At 35.9% G+C, this 21,409-nt stretch overlaps 1 protein-coding gene across 1 annotated transcript; it reads left to right on the top strand.

Moving 5' to 3' along the window:
• The first annotated feature begins 3,024 nt into the window (after positions 1-3,024).
• On the top strand, positions 3,025-10,085 carry MSC (musculin). The gene is made up of 2 exons (XM_058176470.1): positions 3,025-3,808; positions 9,144-10,085. Exons 1-2 carry the CDS (start codon positions 3,251-3,253, stop codon positions 9,228-9,230), a joined length of 645 nt encoding a protein of 214 aa, XP_058032453.1. The 5' UTR covers positions 3,025-3,250; the 3' UTR covers positions 9,231-10,085.
• The last annotated feature ends 11,324 nt before the right edge of the window (positions 10,086-21,409 follow it).

Consider the following 21,409-nt stretch of genomic DNA (forward strand, 5'->3'; position numbering starts at 1 on the left):
CCATTGTGAGTTCCCGTCTTTCTTCGGGAGCATGTTCGCTCTACTCCAAGGAAAGGCGCGTGAAGATGGTCCGATCCTTCTCATTCACATTGATAAGGAATGGAGCTCCATTTGGATGCCCAAGAGCCAAGCTGCCTAGGACCGAGGTCATAGAGCGCCAAGGGCTTTGATGAGAGAACACGGAGCACTTTAGACATTATTTTAGGGATCCATTTCCAGTAGAACTGTTCCCGTTGGTTCCACAGCTCAGGGCTGCGCTCTAGGAGTCTGACATTTTGCTTCCTAAATTAGAAAGATGCGCTGCTGGATTTCCACAGGACTGTGATAAATCCGCTGAATTCAATTCCCTTTACTTCCAGGGGAACGTGCATAAAAGAGAATTGCTAGCAGACTGATCCCTTATAATCCGGGACGGATCCAGATAGAACACACTATCTGGAGATGAACTGTGAAGGTCGACAGGACGGTCCCTTATTCCCAAATATTATATTAGTTGCCACCAAAATTCTGAATTTCTCAAAAACTTGTTTTTTAAGTTTGAAAAAAATAAGAACAAGTAATGTAAACCTAGATCTAAACCTAGCCTGGATCCGTTCTATGTAAGTAGTAGGAGTGAAATCCGATTTTGGGTTTTTTTGGTTTTTTGCAAGAGAAAAAGAAACATGCGAATAAAATGGAATTTCAGATTAGTTAAGTATGGGGGATCAAGTTTAGCTTTTTGTATTTTTGTGTTTTATCTGTTCTTGTGAGGCTTGAGAATCATCCATTGCAATTAATTCCAAATATGAGACTCCATGACATATCAGTCAAGGGCTACATGGAAATAAACCTTCGCTGAAAAGTCTCGATTTGAATCCATTTATTTTTCCATCTGAAAATAGCCAGGAACAAGACCCACATTTAAACGTTGCGAAATCTCCTGCAACTTTTTCGATTCAGACAAACCCATTAAGAAATATTTTGGAGGGGCAGTTTTGGCAGCACCAACACTTCAATAACTTTCTCTCTTGAGAGTTTCCTTTTCTTCCTTCAGGGGATTCTGAAAACTTTTTTCAGCACCATGGATATTTGATTCTTGTACTTGGCTGTCCAACCTTGCTGCTGGGTCCATCCCCCGCCCACCCACCTTCACCTTACTGTTCTAGTAGTTTTACAGTTTTGTTCAGTTGTGGAAAACAAGACACACATACACTGAAATAAATGAATACATATTTTCATTTACTTGCATATATATTTTATCTACAATGAGACAATCCTGAAACTGCCATTTATGAATTTCGGAGAGTGATGGTTCAGTTTCCAGTCTCCGAAACTTAACTTCAGAAAATAACCTGGATTGCTTCAAATTTACCTTGCAGATGTGTTACATTAAGCAGCTGCTGAAGCCCATATTTTTAAATACGATTTAAAATTGAAATTAGTACAGTATTAAGAAATGTTGACTGGGTTGAAGAGTAGTGAAGTCAGGCTCAAAGTAATCTTTGTTAAAAGTACTTTTGGAATGATTGAGTCTTATTTAGAAGTAAAGTGTTTGTTTCCATCTAAATGAATGAAGATCAATTACAGATCACCAGGATTGTATGCAAAAGTTAATTATGTCACTAATTTCCTTGGGATTTTCTTTTAAGCATGTGCCTATACCCTTGTTTTTAAAGACTTTCACAAAAAGCTCACCTTTTTCTTATAAAATTTAAGACCAGTTCCCACACCCTTGGATATCTGCAAAGTCACCATAAAAATAATTGACCTAACTGCATTTCAAAGGTTTTACTTGCTTTTTCACCAGTTCCAATCTCACCAACTTCTTGATTATTTTATTTATTTCTTGCCTTGCACACAATTTGTTTCCTTTTATTATTATTTCCAGCCTGCCAATATCCATAACATGCAAATCTGACTTTAAAAACTAGCCTCCATGTACTTTAGTTACAGGTTAGGTTCAGTTTGCTTTAAAAAAATCAGACATTTATTTTAAAGAACCTAATTTCAGATTAATTCGTGATATCAATGAAATTTAACAGTTTCTCCCAAAATCGGTCCTGCCCACAGTAGGAAGACGTTCAAACAATTCAATCCGGTTTTAACAGACTTTATGCTGTCCCAAAGAAGAGTGCAAGGGATTTTCCACCCGCCCACGCCTCCAATTCTCAATGTAAACCCTACATCCAGTCGATTTAGACGTGGCTAAAGGCTGCAACTTCTAGAATCACTTTGGAACCGCCGGCACCAATTCAATTCAAACACATTTCCGTTGATTTCCAAAGCCTTTAGGAAGGTGATCGAATCCACCCAAAGGAAAGAAAGGGGCGTCCCGTCCTGAGAGCGCCTGATCGGACGTCGCAGAAAACAGAAGGACAGGACCAACGGGTCTTTCGACCGGCTTCTTAACACCACAAGGCTCTAACTTGGGGATGGAAATCCGTCCGTTTCCAATCATCTCGGGAGCGGCGCCCTCCAGCGTCGTTGAATTGGCTTATAATGGAATGCTTTCTAGTTCGGTTTGATCACGCTTGCATCTCCCACTTCGCTCTGATCCGATCGCCCACTATTTTGGACCCCCATCTACATTTCAGAGGCTCAGCCAGAAAGCCAAGACGCTCCCGCCTCAACCTCAGCTGTCCACTGTCTTACTGGCTGAGCCTCTTAAGTTTTTAGTCAGATTTGTGTGTTATGGATAATTGACTTGATGGATTTCAATTCCCATTTTTCTTAACCAAGCCCCGGCATTGGAAAGGCGGCTGTTGAAAACCCCAACATAATCAGATGAGCACCAACTACAAGTAGCTCCGGTAGTGGCTTTTCTCGTCCGAATTGCGCTAAAAAAAATCTGGAGCAACTTTTCAGCACCCAGGGATGATGCTCCAAGCGCATACCCGACGGCAAAGGGACAGCAGCTCACCGTGCCTAAGACTGGGGCTTTTTCAATGAGGGGTCTTGGGGCGCTTTCCAACCTCCTCCTCTTCAGCACGCTCGCCCCCCCACTCCGGATCCCGAGGGGCTGGGAACGATCCAAAGACAGGCGAAGGGACGTTGACGCGCGCAGAGCCTAGTTTGCCCTTGCCGCGCACCCCTACGCGGGCTGCTCATTTTTGCGCGCCCCCCCCTTGCCCCGCGCAGATGGTTTGCCCCGCTCTCCCTGGCACATATATATACCCCCTGACCAGAGAATCGCCGCCAGCCGTCGTGGAGCTCCTCTTAGGAGGGGGCGCCTTCTGGCTGGCGCCCGTCTCTGGCGTCTCCGGGTTGGGCCATGCCTACAGGCTCCCCGAGTGGCTCCGAGGAGCTGCCGGAGCCTCGGATGGATCTGAGGGAGCTGCAGCTGGAGTACCGGGCGCCGCCGCCCCGCTCTAAGCGGCGTCCCCGAGGTGAAACTTGCCCTTCGCTGGATAATTCCTCCGCTGCTGAAGAGGAAGAAGAGGAGGAGGAGGAGGAGGAGGACGAAGAAGACGAGGAGGACGAGGAAGACGAGGAGGCGGTGGCGAGCAAAAAGAAACGCACGAAGGGAGGCTCCGGGGCCGGAGAAGGCGGCGGGGTTAAAAACCAACCGGCGGCCAGTCGGAGCGCCGCCGGCTCGACGCCGGAGTGCAAGCAGTCGCAGCGCAACGCGGCCAACGCGCGCGAGCGAGCCCGCATGCGCGTCCTGAGCAAAGCCTTCTCGCGCCTGAAAACCAGCCTGCCCTGGGTGCCCCCGGACACCAAGCTCTCCAAGCTGGATACGTTGCGCCTGGCCTCCAGCTACATCGCCCACCTGCGGCAGTTGCTGCAAGAGGACTGCTACGACAAGGGCTACGTGCATCCCGTCAACCTGGTGAGTGGGCTCGGCACCCTTGGTGGAATAGCAGGTTCAGAAGGCGGGCTTGGTTTGTCAGATCTTGGCTTCAAATTCCACTTGACGGGGGTGCTTTCCGGACACGGGCAGCGGGTTTTCTGAAATCCTGGAAATATACGTAGGTTGGCCAGGCTGAGAGTGTCTGTTTCTCTATAAATGCGTGGTTTTTTTTTTAAAAAAAAGTTCAAGTTAATATTACTGTAGATAAGAGATGTAGGACGGGGGTCTCCAACCTTGGCAGCTTTAAGCCTGGAGGACTTCAACTCCCAGAATATCCCAGCCAGCAAAGCTGGGAGTTGAAGTCCTCCAGGCTTAAAGCTGCCAAGGTTGGAGACCCCTGATATAGGACACAGGAGAAAACGACATGCTTACAGGAGTGGCTCTGGAAGAGTAATGCTTTCGTCTTCTGATTGCTTTCATCAGTCAATAAGGAACCTAAAATTTTGGAAGATACAGTATGTATACAGCATACAGTATGTGTATTTTCTATACAGTATGCATACTTTGTAGCAGGGGTTTCCAACAGTGGTGGGTTTCAAAATTTTTTACTATCCGTTCTGTGGGTGTGGTTTGGTGGGCGTGGCAGGGCAAGAATACTGTAAAATCTCCATTCCCTCCCCAATCCAGGGGAAGGTTACTGCAAAATTCCCATTTCCTCCCAATCAGCTGGGACTTTGGAGGCAGAGAATAGACTTTGGAGGCAGGGCCAGTCAGAATTTTACTACAAGTTCTCCGAACTGCTCAAAATTTCCACTACCAGTTCTCCAGAACTGATCAGAACCTGCTGAAATCCACCTCTGGTCTCCAACCTTGGCAACTTTAAGACTTGTGGACTTTAACTCCCAGAATTCCTCAGCCAGCTTTGCTAAACATACAAGCAGTGCTTAGTAAACTAATATCTGATTTAAAAGAGACATTCAAGGATTTGCAAGATGAATCAGTGAATGGTTCATTTACTGGCTCCCTAAGTTCTCAATAAAGCTCTGGTTTGTGGTTATACACACCATTGGTTTTCTCTTTTGTATTTTTGTATTGTTTATTTATTTATTTATTTTGTCATACAGTATATATAAGCATAAGCATATAATAACTATACAATATATAAGCATATATATATAAGCATAAGTATGTAATTATATTAATTGGATATAATGAAAGGAAACAATAGGACAGGAACAGTAGGCACGCTTGTGCTCTTATGCACGCCCCTTTATGTCTACAAGTATTGTTAACACATTCTCGTGTTTGACACATGAGAATTGCTCAGGGTGATGAGCAACTGCAGGTATCAAAAGGCACTTCCACAGTGTATACAAAGATAAGGACACTTTTTAAAAGCCTGTCACTCTTAGAACTGCGAATGATAGGAAGTATAGTCAAGCATATCTGGAGAACTCTTAATTGGACATCATCTGGAGGGAAGCTTTCAAAGATCTTTTAAAAATGTGTTATTAAGAATTCCTTTAGATACCTCTATGCCTGAAAAATTCTCCCTCAGCTTTTAAGTGGCTGCAGCTTTTGTTAGCAGAAGGTTTTTGTTTTGTTTTTTGTTCCTAGAATTTTTCTGCAAGTTCAGGATCTGCTTTTTTGAATCATCAAAGAGCTGATCTATTTGTTTTGCAGAACAATTGGCTGGGAGAAATTAAATCAATCCTGTACTTTCAGTAGGGTCAAATGCAAGGATCTATGGCTTTCAACTCAGTTTGCATCTAAAAAGACCTACCTAACTGCCTGGTTAGATGAGATAATCAACATTCATTGAGGTTATTTTTCTGTTCTTCAAAATTAATTTTTTTTTTATTGGTTTCTAAACTACAAAGTCCAGGTCTTTTTAATTATAACTCAGAGATTGCATCAAATGTTTGTTGGTTTTTATGGCTGCTATATCTTATTCAACTCTCATATTTTGAGTTAAGAAGTAATTTGGACTGTACCTAATTGTGGCTAAACTATAATGATACATTTTACCATAATCTTCTTCTTTTATTTTTCACTTCTCTTATTTCCATGTTCCATTTGCAATCCAGTATCTATTAAAAACATCAAATGCCAAATGCACACAACAGATTATTCTCTAGGTTAAAAGAATATAAAGCTATCGTAGTCATTGATAGCTCTAGTCTAAGAATATTGAAATTGAACTCTTTATTTACATGGTGGTGATCTGTTTCTGAAAATTATCAGATTTTTCCATGTCTCAACTGTATGGGATTTGACTCAACAATATTTATAGGCGATACAGGTAGCCTTCTGTAAACATCTCCAATTATACATGACTGCATTTAACACATTCCAAAGAGAAACAGTTAACATCTTCATGTAAATTTGATTCCAGAAATATCTATCCACGTAACAGGAGCATTTACATGTACAGTAGTGGCCAAAATTGTGGAAACCTTATGGGAAAAGTGTATTTTTGAGGTTTGATGACTAACAACACCACTTTTTTTGGAGTTTCAGGATAATCATATTCCACTGCTGGAATGGCCTGGGAATAGCCCAGACCTTAACCCAATTGAAAATCTATGGAGCCAACTAAAGAAACTTGTTAGTCAATCTTGGTTTCACATTATAACAGCTGCAGAACTAAAAGACTTGGTTCACTCCATAGGAAGATGTTGTAAGGCCATAATTCATGTTAAAGGTTACCCAACTAAGTATTAACTGACCTGATAATTTTTGTATATCTCGTTTTTTCTACGTGTTTCACTTTTCTTCTTTATGCTGTAACTGCTAATAGCAAATCCTTCATAAAAGTTATTGCATTACATTCTTGATTAAATTATCTTTCCATTGATATATATATAAACCTTTTGGGAAAAGTGTATTTTCTAAAGCTAGCTAATAGCACTACATTTTTGGTGCTATATATATATATATATATATATATATATATATATATATATATATATATATATATATATATATATATATATATATATATATATATATATATATATATATATAGCACCATATATATGGTAGCACCATATATATGGTGCTACTCCAAAAAAATGTAGTGCTATTAGCTAGCTTTAGAAAATACACTTTTCCCAAAAGGTTTCCAAAATTTTGGCCATTGCTGTACATGTTTGTATTTAATGATTGAAGCATTAAGCATTAAGATTTAAGCTATGATTATGACATACAGAAGAAGATACTACAAAATATTTCTAATAAAGATTCTGTAACTGCAGTATTTTATCAAAGTAATAAAGCAAAATAAAATCTTTACTTGGAGAAAAGAGAAAAGAGAATATATTTAATACTAGAATGCCGTCTTAAAAAATATAAGCACTATTCTAGAGCAGGCATTGTCAAAATGCTGAATTTAAATGGCGGCTTGACTATGTATATTAATTTTGTAAATTTTTCACAATAATAACTATGAGAACTATAGGAGAGCCAACATTTATACAGTATTTCCTGGCTCTCCTTGAAGTGGCTTAGTCCACATAAATTAGGTTCTGCTGAAACAATCTTATTTGGAAAGACTCCTACCTAATGTTAAACCTGGTTTCTCACCTGCAACCCATTTCACCACATTAGTTTGTATTATAATGAAAAAATTAGTTGTTTGTATAGAAAATGAAGGGCAGGCATTCTAGAAAATTTTGAATTGGATAAGCTTCTTGAAATTGCTCTATGCAAATTAAACTAATTTATACAACAAAATTATAGAATAAGAAAATGCCCTGATACCTTAAGGAATGTTCTAACTTAATAGAGTGGGGTGCACTGCAGGACCCCTGTACTAAATGATGTTAAATGCATCTGGTAAGACCTAGGAAATAGCATTTTCCATAGCAGTGGCTACCCTATGGAGTAGGCACCCCACAACCGACTCCCGAGATATGGAGGAACCCCCCCTGCAGCCGGGCCGGGACCTGTGGCCCGGCGGGGGATGCGACTCCGGGCTTGGTCCTGGAAGGGGCGCCCTTGCGACGCGTGTCTGTTCCGTAACGGCAGGCAGGCAGGCGTGCGGGGACAATGCCCCTCAGGGGTGAGGTGGCCAGAAAGGGCCATTAAAACTGAGCTTTCCCCCCATATGTTGGGTCAGGATTGGCAATGAACTCAACATTGGTGTTCTGGAGGTATGGAGTGTTATGGCACCTGGTGGCATGCAAGAACTTTTAATTTCACTGTATTTTTTTGTTACTTGTAGATTTGATTGTCAGTTACCCATATTTTATATAATATGAGGCATATACACATAGTCCTTGACTTACAAGCATTCATTTAGTGACCATTCAAAGTTACCACAGCACTGAAAAAAGTGACTTATGAATGTTTTTCACACTTACGACCGTTGTAACATCCCCATGATCACACGATAAAAATTTGGACAATTGGTTCATTTTTATGATGGTTGCAATGTACATTGGTCATGTGATGTCCATTAGTGATCTTCTGACAAGCAAAGTCAATGGGGAAGCCAGATTCGCTTAACAACCATATTACTGCCTTAACAACTAGACTGATTCTCTTAACAACTGGGACAAAAAAAAAGTCATAAAATGGGGCAAAACTCACTTAACTGTCTCAGTAAAGAAATTTGGGGCTTAATTAGGGCCGTAAGTCGAGGATGATTTGTACATTTAAAATAGACAATTAAACATTAAATACCCATAAATAAATAAAATGATAGCCATACAATCATTATTGTTTGTATAATAATTAACAGCAAGTATTCCTATTATAATTACTATAATCATGATTTGGTCATTTTTATTTTCCTGCCTGATTGAACGAATCAGTGGCATACACATTTCTCTTACCCATAGGCTAGAAATTAAACTCTCTTACTGCTTTTGTATAAAGGAACTATAGAAGCTGTTTCACTTCCATTTCCACAAAGCTTGCTTACATAATTAGTCCACATTAAAGGTTTTTGGCAAATGTTTCAACAATAGAAATGTATATATTTGAATTAAAATAATTTTGTAAATAAAATAATTTTACAGCAAAAGTCTGAATCAGTTGATATAAACGAACAAAAATATTAGCTACATAATGGACTTGAGCAAGGTATTTTCTGGAGAATCTTTGCTTTGTTGTTGCTATAGTCTATACAGTGAAAACTCTAATGAATTGTATTAGATTAGCATGTTGTTTAATGCTTTTAACATCCTATAAGAAGAAAAGGGTAATGAGAGCATCTTTAATAAATTCAAATGATTTTTGCTCAAGCAACCATTTCTATTTTTGTATAGAAAATTGTCTTGCCAAATATGGGTGGAAATTATATTGCAGCAAATTGGTCCTTGTAAAATGTCATCTTTCTTCTAATGTGGAAATATATTTTAATTCACAGACTTGGCCGTTTGTGGTTTCAGGAAGACCAGAATCCGACACCAAAGATGTCCCAACAGCCAGCAGATTATGTGGAACTACAGCTTAGTTAAAGACTGCTCTTCCTGGAAGTGCTTACCAATTACATTGTCTTCTATCGACCAAAGCAAACTGAAACAATGAAAAACAATTACACTGTTTAAATCCTCCATTTCTTCAGTTGGAAAGAAAACTGCACTTAAAATGTAACGTGTAATGTGAAGTAGGAAGGAGAGCTCTCTAAATTTCAGATAAAATTGTAGCTTTAAAAAGGCAATTTTGCATCATTTTCTAGTTCTAAAACTTTTTGACTAACAGAAGACATGCAGGCGGATAACTATTAAAATTAATAGCATGAACCAAATGATAGGTTATATGAAATAACCCCAAACAGTGTTATTTGTATACCAAAGGAAAATAGTATTCTAGACTAGTCCTTAACACAAATTTATAATATATTTGATCTTATGTTCTTGGCAGCTACGCAATAGTAAGACTACTTCTGTTACCTTAGACAGTTTCTTTTTAAAAATCAAAGACAAAAAGATTGTACCTGGTTGTTCCTTCATGGTCTATTTCACAAAAGTGTTAAATCAGATTACTTGTGTTTAAAGACAAGTGTACACATAGCCAGGCAATTTGTAGGTCGTGGATCAAAGTCATAGGCATATTCTTGTTGAATTGAGACAACTGATTCTACTCCTGTACTGTACTACAGAGTTTGAAATGTGAGCTTGCCTTATTCTGAAATAAGAAGCTTTTTATTTATGTCTAGGATAGTTATATGTAAGTTGGCCTTTTATATCACAAGTGTTTTTCTTGAGCTTTTTTGGTCTTAAGGAATGTTAACTTTATACTGTTCTATATGCAAACAATATTATAAATGTAAATAATTATATTTTTATACATTATATTAAAACCTTGATTGCAATAATATTTTGAGTGGTTGGTGATAGCTGGATAAAAATCAGTACTTTTTAAAGTTTATATTTATATATGACTGGATCTGTTTACAACTGGGTCATGGAGTTTTTTCCTACTTATTCTCTTTTTTTAATGGAAGCCCTCCGATATAAACAGGGAATAGAGAGCATTCTGGAATGGTGTATTTTCATGGAAAATACATAATTTTTCTTGATCACAAAATTAAAATTTTATGAGAAAGGAAGTTTGACACTACTGTAATTTTGCTGTGAGTCACTTGAACCTGTTAGACCCTGCTGGATTTCACCCCTGGCATATATGCTTTGTAGTAGTTAAGGCACAAGACTAGACACAAGGCAAACAAGAACGTTAGTTCCATCTTCAGCACAAAGTCAGCTTGTGGACTAGTCACTCTCTCAAGAGAGGCAAAAGAAGAGAGGCGCAAGAAGGTAAAAGACAAATCACTTCTGAAATCTTGCCAAGGAAAAATTAAGGTATTTGTTAAATCCTGGCAAGGAAGATGCTGGGATTCAACATTGAGTTGAAGGGAGATTCCTGTCCCATCCCCCCCCCCCCCAAAAAAAAACAACCACTATATAAAACAATTACTTATACACCTTGGCTATTCCCTGAGCCTGAACCTACATGCAACTGGTTAATAAATTTTAGAGATTGGAAAAAGAAGTTTAAAAATGAAATGGCTCTACTTGTAAAACTCATACAAAATGTTCTGAATGCCTAATAAGTTCCAGAGAGAAGGAGAAAGAAGTAGGATGGAAAACAATCAGATTCTTGATTAGATTAATTAATGTATTTAAAACATTTGATTTATTTAAATAGCTTATTATTTCAGGGTGGTAGAGGAATAACTACATTTCATAGAATTATCAGCATAGGAATTACAATACCCTTTCCTCTCTCTTTTTTTAAACACGAACCTTTTCAATGATTTGCTGTAGATAAATTTAAATGCAACAAGAACAAAGGAACTAAGGCAGGTTAGATAGCAGTTTGCTAACTGGCTCCATGTGTGGTTCATAGTTATTTGAAATATAACTATATTTGCATCATAATACCAAAGATTAAATATTCTCCTTTTACATATCACATTCGCCTAAATAATTCAATATATTTCTTAATTCACTTAATGCAGAGTACAGTCTTTTATGTGGCTATGTTGTGTAATTACTTTATTCCCATAAGTAACAAGAGGAACACATGTTCATCTTCTATAATTCAAGGACATTTCTTTAGCACATTTTAGGAACTGAAATAAAGTCTTATGAAACAAGAAAAAGACTGTTTAGGGAAGACGAAAATGAAAGCATTTATAACAGCCTTCATCTCCAGAATACAAATCATCAGATAGTGAGCATATTTAATTGATTATTGGTGGAAATAGTTTCCAAGGAAATGGTGAACTCTCTATAATGTATTGAAGAAGGCCCAAAACAGATATATATTTATACCTGGATTCCTACACAGAGCACTGAGCTGGATTTAGCATCAATAGCCCAGTCTACTAGCATAATTGCAAACTGCCACCTACTTACTTGTCTGTTGTAAAAAATGAATGTTTGGATGTCTGAACATGTTTCATCTTTAAAACCTTTCCTGTGCAAAATAACTCTGAATGTATACAAATTATTTCATCTTCAGTTACAGAGTTTTTAAAAATTGCAAACCTATTGCTTGTACTATAAGTTAGCAAGACTGATTTTCACAATCAAAACTGAATGTTTTAACCTCTGGCAATGGTGAACATTGTTCGTAATTCATTTTTTTGAAGATCAATTATATTAACATTTAAGATTTAAAAAATCATAAAAAATTAAGTTAAAACCAAGGCGTGTTTGAAAAAAAATAGAAAGCTGACATGAAATGTTGGAGATCCCAGCCTCCACTGCTCCTACCAAGAATTGCAATCAATCAAGATTCATCTTCCCAGGTAGGTCTACAGTTGTCTGCGGGTCATTCCTAGTAGCTTCCATTTGATCTAGGGCAGTGGTTCTCAACCTTTATAGTGCTGTGACCCCTTTAATACAATTCCCCATGATGTGGTGACCCCTTTAATACAATTCCCCACGATGTGGCGACCCCCAACCGTAAAATTATTTTCGTTTTGAATTTATCGTGCCTGAAGCCGTATTGGCTAGCGATCTGAACTGCTTGCGATTGCCTTGAGGACGGAGGCATTAAAGCGGAGACTCCTCCCCTATTAAGTTTATTGCGCCTGAAGCCAGATTAGGCTAGCGATTGGGAGTGATTGCAGCTGACTTGAGAGGGAGACATCAGAGCAAAGATTTCTCTTTTTTAATTGATCGCGCCTGAAGCCGAATTCGGCTAGCGATTTGAAGAGCCTGCAGCTGGCTTGTCGAGTCAGCCATTGGAGCGCGATTCTTCCACTCGCAAGTATACTTCCCATATTTCCGATGGTCTTAGGCGACCCCTGGCAAATCGTCATTCGACCCCCAATGGGGTCCCGACCCACAGGTTGAGAACCGCTGATCTAGGGAATGATATACAGCCAAAAATCCATGTACAATTGGTTAATTAAGCCAAAGTTAAAGTTAATTAAATCAAAAACAAGAACAACCAACATCAAAGAAAAGTTTAAACCCAGACGATACTGAGATGTCTCTTTTAAATACTGTATATTAAAAATTCAAAAACAAAAAAATGGCACTCACAATGCTGCTAAAATCTGTAAGTAAAATGAATAGAACACAGCATAGCATAGCATAGCATAACATAGCATAGCATAGCATAGCATAGCAGAACAGAACAGAACAGACTTATTGGCCAAGTGTGATTGGACACACAAGGAATTTTCTCCAGTGCATAAGCTTTCAGTATATATACAAACAAGAAAGTAATATAATCGTAAGATACTAATAAGAGAAGATAGTAGAAGATAGTAGTAATACAGTCATATTACATGGGTACATATCCTTAGACATAAGACTGTATTGTGGTAATTAGGTGTTAAGCAGAATGACCAGTTAAAATGGGCATTTGTATAATAGTTGTTTATAAATAATAAATGTTATTTAATATTCATAATATAATGTTTCATGTTCTATATATCACTTCCATCACAGTACTGCTTTAACAAATGGGAGTAGCCTGGAGAAATGTCACTGAGGACTATATTTAAATTGTCATTGTTCTCTTTTTCAGGTCAAAAAAGGCTAAATTTAATCATGACTTGTAAATTAAAAGCAAGTTATGTATTTGCAAAATTATTATTTTGTTATGTATTCTCAAAATTATTATTTTAAGCTAATTAATTTTTGTTGATATCAGTTTATTTTAAAATAAGACTTTCCCCGAGGACATAGGTATATCCTGGGACCATTTACAATTTTCAAAAGTTTCCTCTCTCAGTTCCTGTTGGTGATTTTGGTTATTAATTTATTAATATTATAAATTATATAATAATAATAATAATAATAATAATAATAATAATAATAATAATAATAATAATAATAATAATAATAATAATAATAATAATAATATATTATTAATAGCATATAGCTTCCCTAAAACTGAGGTGAACTACCTGGCTTAAAGATAGGTCAGTCTACATTCCCTCTTATTTTTCTGTTTCTTGTTTTGCTCCATGAAAGAAAGTTTTTATCATAAAGTAACTCTTAAGACCTGTTTATTGAAATACTGTGATACAGAATGACCATAGTCTTGTGGAAAAAACTATAGTGATTCCACACAAATCATGACAGCAGTCATGTAAATGATATACTTTATGTCAGTCTCACCACATGATTGATGCAAATTATATAATTCAAATCACTTGCACAATTATGTCAATCAATTCATGATTATATCACTTGTACCTTTGCCCCCACCCATCAAATGGTCTCCTCCTCTTCCTTTTCCTCCTCCTCCTCCTATTATTTTTAATATTTTTAATATTCTGTAACATTAACATTAAGGAACATTAAGGAACAAGAATAATACACAACAGTGCAGAATAATGTATGTCAATATTCAATCATATTATATACAACACTCAATAGGTTTTCAACATGTAATGCATATTTTGGATATGTGCCAAACTGTTATGAAAAAAAACCACTGCAATTTTGAAAGGCAACAAGTGTAAAGTAGTAATTAACATATTGGATTCGAACTCCTTGAAACCTGAAAAAGTTCAAATTGCTATATATCAAGGAAGTTTCCTGAATAATAATGGTGAATCCCCATATTTCTATGTAATTCACAGAATTCCAGTTCAAAATAGTTTGAATAATAAACCACCACCAGAGAAAAGAACCATTTTCGAAATCATAAAGAATACATTTTCTTTAATGTAATGTAATGTGGGATACTGCATTCAGTAGTACTTTTGTTCTTGTTACTTACTGTCTCAAAACCATTGATGGAAAGATTAAAACCACCTATTAAGAGTTAATAGCAATAGATATCATGAATCAAGACTGCCCTCTGGTGTATTATTGTATAATGTTTATTTAACTACATTGTTTTATTACATTTTAGTTTTATTTTATTTTTTTTAATATAATTTCTTGCACCAATTAATAAAAAACTATTAGACAAATGTCACATCTTCAAATGGAAATGGAAATGTTTGGGCTTGATAGCTAACTATATTCAAAAAAAATGTTTTTAGCAGATAAACTGGCAAAATGTAACTGATTATTCAAACTTAAAATGTGAAGAACATGTGACAATGTACAATGACCTTGAACATATAATATTTGCTGCCAAATGTTTGTATCAGACTCATTTTACCAAGTGCCAATATAATCAAGTCTGTCTGAATGACTGCAGATCAGAGATAATGAATGAAAATTCTTCTTCTTAACAGCCATGTTTCAGAGGTTTTAGATCTAGCTCGTTCATTAAAAAAATTATGTCCCCTTAATGAATTGAGAATCCCTTGAATAGATAGGGGTCCAATTCATAAATGATCCATACCATAATTTAGTGGGTGCAGTTATTTGCATTCAACCTGATATATTGAATAAAAATCTTTGGATTAATGTAGGAAATATGTGTAAAATGCATCTAAATCTCTGAGAAAGTCATATATGAAATAAAGCAGTAATAAAATAATGAAGTCATCCTTCTCTGACAATCAACTACCAAGGCTTTTTAAATATTAAGAAGTAAAATACATTCATTTCAAGATTTATTTTAGCATTATGTGATGCCTAAATTAAACCCATAACATAGGAAAGAAAAGTGAGTAGCCACAATTTTTGAAGCGGAAAATATTTATAGATTTTGATGAGATTTGGTACTATATCTAAGTACCCCTTACATTCACACACTTTTTTAAAATGGAAAAATAATCAGGTCAGAGTTAGGAAGACATTTCAATAAACATAAATTTGGAAGGACATTTGATGGGAAGGGAGGAACCAGTGGTGGGTTGCTACCAGTTCACGCCAGATCAGGCGAACTGGTAGCAGTGGTGGCGGTGGGTGGAGTCTCCTGCCTGAACGCTTATGCGCATGCGTAGAAGTGCCACACATGTGTGTGAGTGTGCGCACACCAACAAGCAAACCGGTAGCGACGGGTTTTGAAACTCGTCCTTGGGAGGAACCTATATTTCTCAAAGTCTGAAATCAAAGTCAAATTGAGATTTTTTAATAAATAATTCCTTCCTATATACCTAGTCAAAATCTATTCCTATTCCTTTATGACTTTTTCAGAAACAACTCTTATTAATTTCCAGTGGATTGACTTGGTAATATCGGTAGTAGCTCAAAACTACCTCATTCTTCCTATGTGGTTGTAAAAACTTGATTTTAATGGTACTTAGTCCATGCATATTTATTAAAAAATATTTGATCATAGCTCCTTTACTGTTGATATTTGGAATGAAGAATTTCCTAATTATGAGTTAATTGCAACTTTTATTTTTAGGTTCCTTAGCATGAAGAAAGATAAACCTGAGTTTAAAGTTTTCCTCAGCCCCTGCAGTTGAATGTTGAAGTTTGGGGGACTTAGTTGAACTAAGAAGTTTGGGGAACTAGGTTTACTATCCACTTTGAAGCTCTCCATATATTGAGATTAATATCTATAACAAGGTTTTTCTCTACATTTTCTTCAGAGTTTATTGTTTCCTTCCTATGTAGACCAGTACTTGAAACAGATGAGTATCCTTGCAATAAGAAAATTTAAAAGAACTCAAATTCATTAATTAACCCCAAGTTCCAAAAGCCTTTATTAAGGCTTCTTCATATTCATGCCTATTGAATAGTGTATTACGGTGTTTTTTGGTCACATTGTATAGGCATTTAGGAGTTGATGTCTATACAAGTGCTGGTACAGCAGCATATTTTGAATAGGACTTTCAGTCCATAGAATTGCAGCAACAGACATGGATGAAGAGTCGTCAAAATAAGAACCTCCAAGCCATCGTCTTCATACTTAGAAAATGAAGCTCTATGGATGTACAGAATCAAGCAGTGTAAACAACTCCTCAGAAAGGATAACATAGACTACAGTGCAGATCTTGGTCATCTATATGACTTCAATTAGTTTCAGAGTTCTTCATCTATTGTTATTTCAGGAAGAAAAAAAGGCCCAATAGAGTATTTATTTCTGGACTAAGGAGCAAAAATAAGGTTATTGACTATGCTTTCTCTCTCACAAAACCTGCCCTCTGGATAAATACACCTAGATCAATTAAATTACATTTAAAAAAGGAAAAGGAAAAAATTGCTTATTTCTGACTTTATTTTTCATATTCGATAATCTTTATGATTTACTCAAACTGAAGATTATATCTTTTGAATAAGATAATATTCTATGGTTGTTACCTGCTAAAATATTTTTAAAATCCTGCTTAGATAAATATATATTTCAGAGTAGTGACAAACAACAATGTTCTTAAATTGTAATATTGTATTTTTAAAATTAAATATTCAAGTAAGTATGTATTATATATATATACACACACACAATATATTCATCAAACTTAATTTTCCTTGCCCTAATCACATTTCTTGATAAAGATTTTTAGGGCAAAATTTACTTGAGTTTACATTTGATGCATTCCTTTGTTTGTACAACAGAGGGCAGTCTTAACCTACTAATGCATAGATGAACACTATTGCTGAGAAGACTATTAATTTACATTGTAATTCACATAATTGAAAGGTCCTTGGTGCACTCTGATCTTGGTTGTTGGTTGTTCTCTTGCAGACATTTCATTACCCAAATTAGGTAACATCATCAGTGCTAGTGGTGATGTTAGGTCAGACTAACACCGATGATTTTACCTACTTTGGGTAATGAAATGTCTGCAAGAAAACAACCAAATTCAGAGAGTATTATAGACCCCATAAGGACTCCTCATTTCAACCCCGAGCTAAAAATATTCTCCTTTATTGGTAATTCACACACCTCTAGTCATAGTTTATATTTTACAAAGAACACATCTGAGGTCCAGGTAGATGTTTTATTATACAGAAATTTAAAAAAAACCCATTTATTTTAGTGGTTTCGGATTTTTTTCTCCACTAGAAATCAGATTGGTGATTTGTGATCTCATTATTGAGGCACTTTCCTATGAAGTACTTTATGGTTTAATTTTGGTATTTAAAAAATCTATACAAAGTTATTTGAAGAGATATGATTTATTCTATCACTAAACTACAAATAATTTTTAACGGCCTGACCTATTCCTAGGTCAATTTATATCGAATATAAATGGTGGAATATAGTTGTGTGTGTGTGTGTATAAACACACACACCTGTTTCGTATCTGTACATACCAAGCATGCCATCTTTCTCCCTTTTAAAAAAAAAAGTATTTACAACTATTTACCTGTTTAATCAGAAATTCTGAAAAAAACTAATGGAATTGCAATAGTCGAGGTAGAGTATAAAATTCTATTATATAGAAATCAGAAATATCTATACTTGATTCAATAGTATGTGAATTCGATCTCCTGTCTATCTTAAGACAAGATCTTAAGACTGTGTTCTTTGTTTGCACTAGTATAAGAATTCCCATAAAGATAGTAAAAATATGAATGCATCCCTTTTTTGATAAAATCAAAAGAAAGAAGATCTAGATAGAAGATCAAAATTTCTTTAAATATCTGAGCTGAAAAATATGATTAAGGTTAATTTAATTAAAGGTTGGTTTACATTGGGGAAGCTTTCTATACTTAAATCACATTATTTTAAATAGATTAGTAAGAGATACAGTGCATTTCTTTGGCAAGAGCATCCAGAAAGACTATTATACAGATTACAATTATGTGTTGAGAAAGGTTTAATTTGACAGAATTTCTGAAACCCAGTGTATTTGCTTGGGTTTAAAACAAAGCATGTTTAAAACAATGTCAGATCAGTTTCCTATGATCTGAAAATGAGATTAATAAATTCAATCCTCATTGAATATATAATAAAAGCTTGTTGTAGTCATATTACTGTTGGGATTGTCATATTATTGAGATATTTGGGCCGGGAATCAACAGACTGTTAAAATAACCATGGGTCAACCAATGTGTGTGTATGTGTCTTCCTGGCTATATTCCTAGAATGTGGAATCTTTTAAGATCTCTAGAACTGTAGATTTTCACATGCATAGTGGATGACTGAAAGAATGCTTATGCATCTTTTCCACCAACAAATTTGTTAATATATGTTGAGTAACATGGTCATTTTTAGAGTCATTTTAATTATCAAATTAAATCTTTATTATTGTTTATAGACTATCACAGATTCACTTCCCAGGCCTTTTTATCTTCCCTCCATCATTAATTCTGAAATTACATCATACTGTTAATATCACAATATACAGTATCTTTTTTGTTAATATAAAGAGCACTTGGACTCATATACCACTTCACAGTGCTTTACAGCCCTGTCTAAGTGGTTTACAGAGTCAGCATATTGCCCCCAACAATCTGGGTCCTTATTTTACCGACTTCAGAAGGATGGAATCAACCTTGAACTGGTGAGAATCGAACAGCTGGCAGTCAGCAGAAGTAGACTGCAGTACTGCAGTCTAACTACTGAGCCACCATAATCTTAGTCACAATAACAATCACAACAAAGATATTTAAGCTATCATACCATATTACTATATCAACTGAAACAGTGTGTACTTTCCAGAATAAGGGCATAACCCTTTCTCTCCTGAGGGCTACCTGTTTCTAGTACAGTATATGAAGCTGTTAATATAGTATGTGCTTATATCAGTCAATGAATTAGTCAATCAATAATATTTCTTTGGTCAATGACCAGAAAGTTTAAAAACAAAAACAAAACAGAATGAAGCAAATGAATAAAATAATACAGCGGATATACAAAGTCTATACATCACTATTAAAATGCCAGTTTCTTTGAGATATAAAAAAAGATGTTAAAAAATAAAGCCAAGATAAATAATTTCATTATACATTTTTTACTATTATTTTCTCCCTAAAATATTTCAGTTTGTTTTTCAATTGAATTGTACAGTTTATATGTTATATTAGATGAGAAATTTTTTTGAAGTTATTTATCCTGGTCTGATATTTTTACATCTCAAAAAAGTGGCATTTTAACAGAGCATGTTGATTTTTTTATATCCATTGAATACTAACAACTAGTAAAATAAATCAGAGATTATAACATTCATTCCTCTATTACTATGTTAATACAATTGATTGACTGGTTGATTGAGTGATTGCTATGTGCTTATGTAGCTGTTCATAATTTGTCCAGACAACCTTACATTATATCCCTTATACAAACACCTACTCAAAAGAATCTTCAGGACAGAAAGTATGAGAGATATTTGAATTTCAGGATATTCTTTGTTTTGTAAAGAGTGCAAAATGCAATTAGCTATCACAGTTAAAGGTGGAAAATGTGTTACTTTCAAACATTCTAACCACATTCTTTCTGTCCAGTAGCTCGTACCATGGCTTACATTTGGGGGTCGGGAGGCACATTTATCCATATTTTATATATTCTTTTTCTTGGAAATTAGCCAAATATGCTGAAGGAAAAATAAAGACTATGGATCCCTTTTTCTCTTTGCCTATTTAACTTGACTTTAATTGAACACAGCCTTGAACACAATGTATTTACATTGTTTCCACCATATAATTCTACTTAAGGGACTGAATTCTGGCTGTCAGTACTGACATCTACAATTAGAAAAACGTTGACTTCCTCATGTTATACAGAAATGTGTGTTGTTTACCTTTTCCTGCACAGAATCATGACAGCCTGGACACTAAGACCCTAACAGATTACAATAACTTCTGGGATCACAGGAGAACATCTGAAGTACCTTATTCAGCCATAAATTGCTGCTACAGTGAGGAGGAGATGAATTCATGACAAGTCAGAAGTGTGTATATGTGTGCATGCCTTTGTATTCCTTTCAAACCCCACAAAGTTCACTGAGTTCAAAACCTACCTGTGCACTTTCCTATATTGCTTGTATTTTACCAAGAGGTAATGATCCCAAAAGTGGCTGCTTGCAGCTTCAGTGAAGTGAAAAACGGAGTTGTTTTCTCAAGTCATTTGACTCTGTGCAGCTGGATCAATAGTCAATATTTCCAGGATTTTCCTGCAAACCCAACACTGCTTTTACTTCATTTTAAATCATTTACCAAGGCACTTGAGGGAACTAAATCTCTGGGGTAGAGAAACAGGGAAAAGAGCCAAAATTAAGGGGTTCTTCATTGTGAAATCTAAGGAAAACATCAACAGTTTTAAGAGAGTCCAAGGGCATTTACTTTGGAAAATAGTACTGAGGTACTGAGCGTTTTACAAAATCCACACAATCTTCTCAATTCAATGCAACAAACATGCCATAGTTACGTGCTGATTGTAAGGATTCAAGATAATTGAACTGAGAGTTACACATATTGGTTCACACATACAAGTTTAGTACTCAGAAATAATTTGCATATAGGAATGATACTATCACGGCACTAATATCCTTATGGGAAGCCCTATATTATTTTTGAAAACGAATAACGAAGAGCATATAAATTAAATATAAATTAAACAATGGGCAAAGGCTTCTGTTTTCCTAGATGTACTTCCATACTTTTCTTCCTCATACTTAACTTATATGTAAGATATGGCAAATCATCAGATGGAAATATCTTGATTTGCAAAATCTTTGCGACATGGTTTCTTCAATTATTTTTCAGTACAGATGTCTACTATAAGTTGAGTTTTAGAATATTTGTTATTTGTTCATAACTTTTTTGCTTGGTTGCCTGCCTCCCACCCTACTTTTTCAAAAAGATTCTTAAACATATGGACTAAATCCAGATAGTTTCAACAGGTGATGGCAGGGTCACCACAATCATG

Source organism: Ahaetulla prasina, chromosome 3 (assembly GCF_028640845.1).
Source record: "Ahaetulla prasina isolate Xishuangbanna chromosome 3, ASM2864084v1, whole genome shotgun sequence".
Lineage (NCBI taxonomy): Eukaryota > Metazoa > Chordata > Lepidosauria > Squamata > Colubridae > Ahaetulla > Ahaetulla prasina.

Excerpts from the sequence above, each read along its gene's own strand:
- MSC (XM_058176470.1), top strand. The coding sequence starts at position 3,251 with ATGCCTACAGGCTCCCCGAGTGGCTCCGAGGAGCTGCCGGAGCCTCGG. Across the intron at positions 3,809-9,143 it reads ACGTGCATCCCGTCAACCTG|ACTTGGCCGTTTGTGGTTTC; the intron begins GTGAGTGGGCTC and ends TTTAATTCACAG.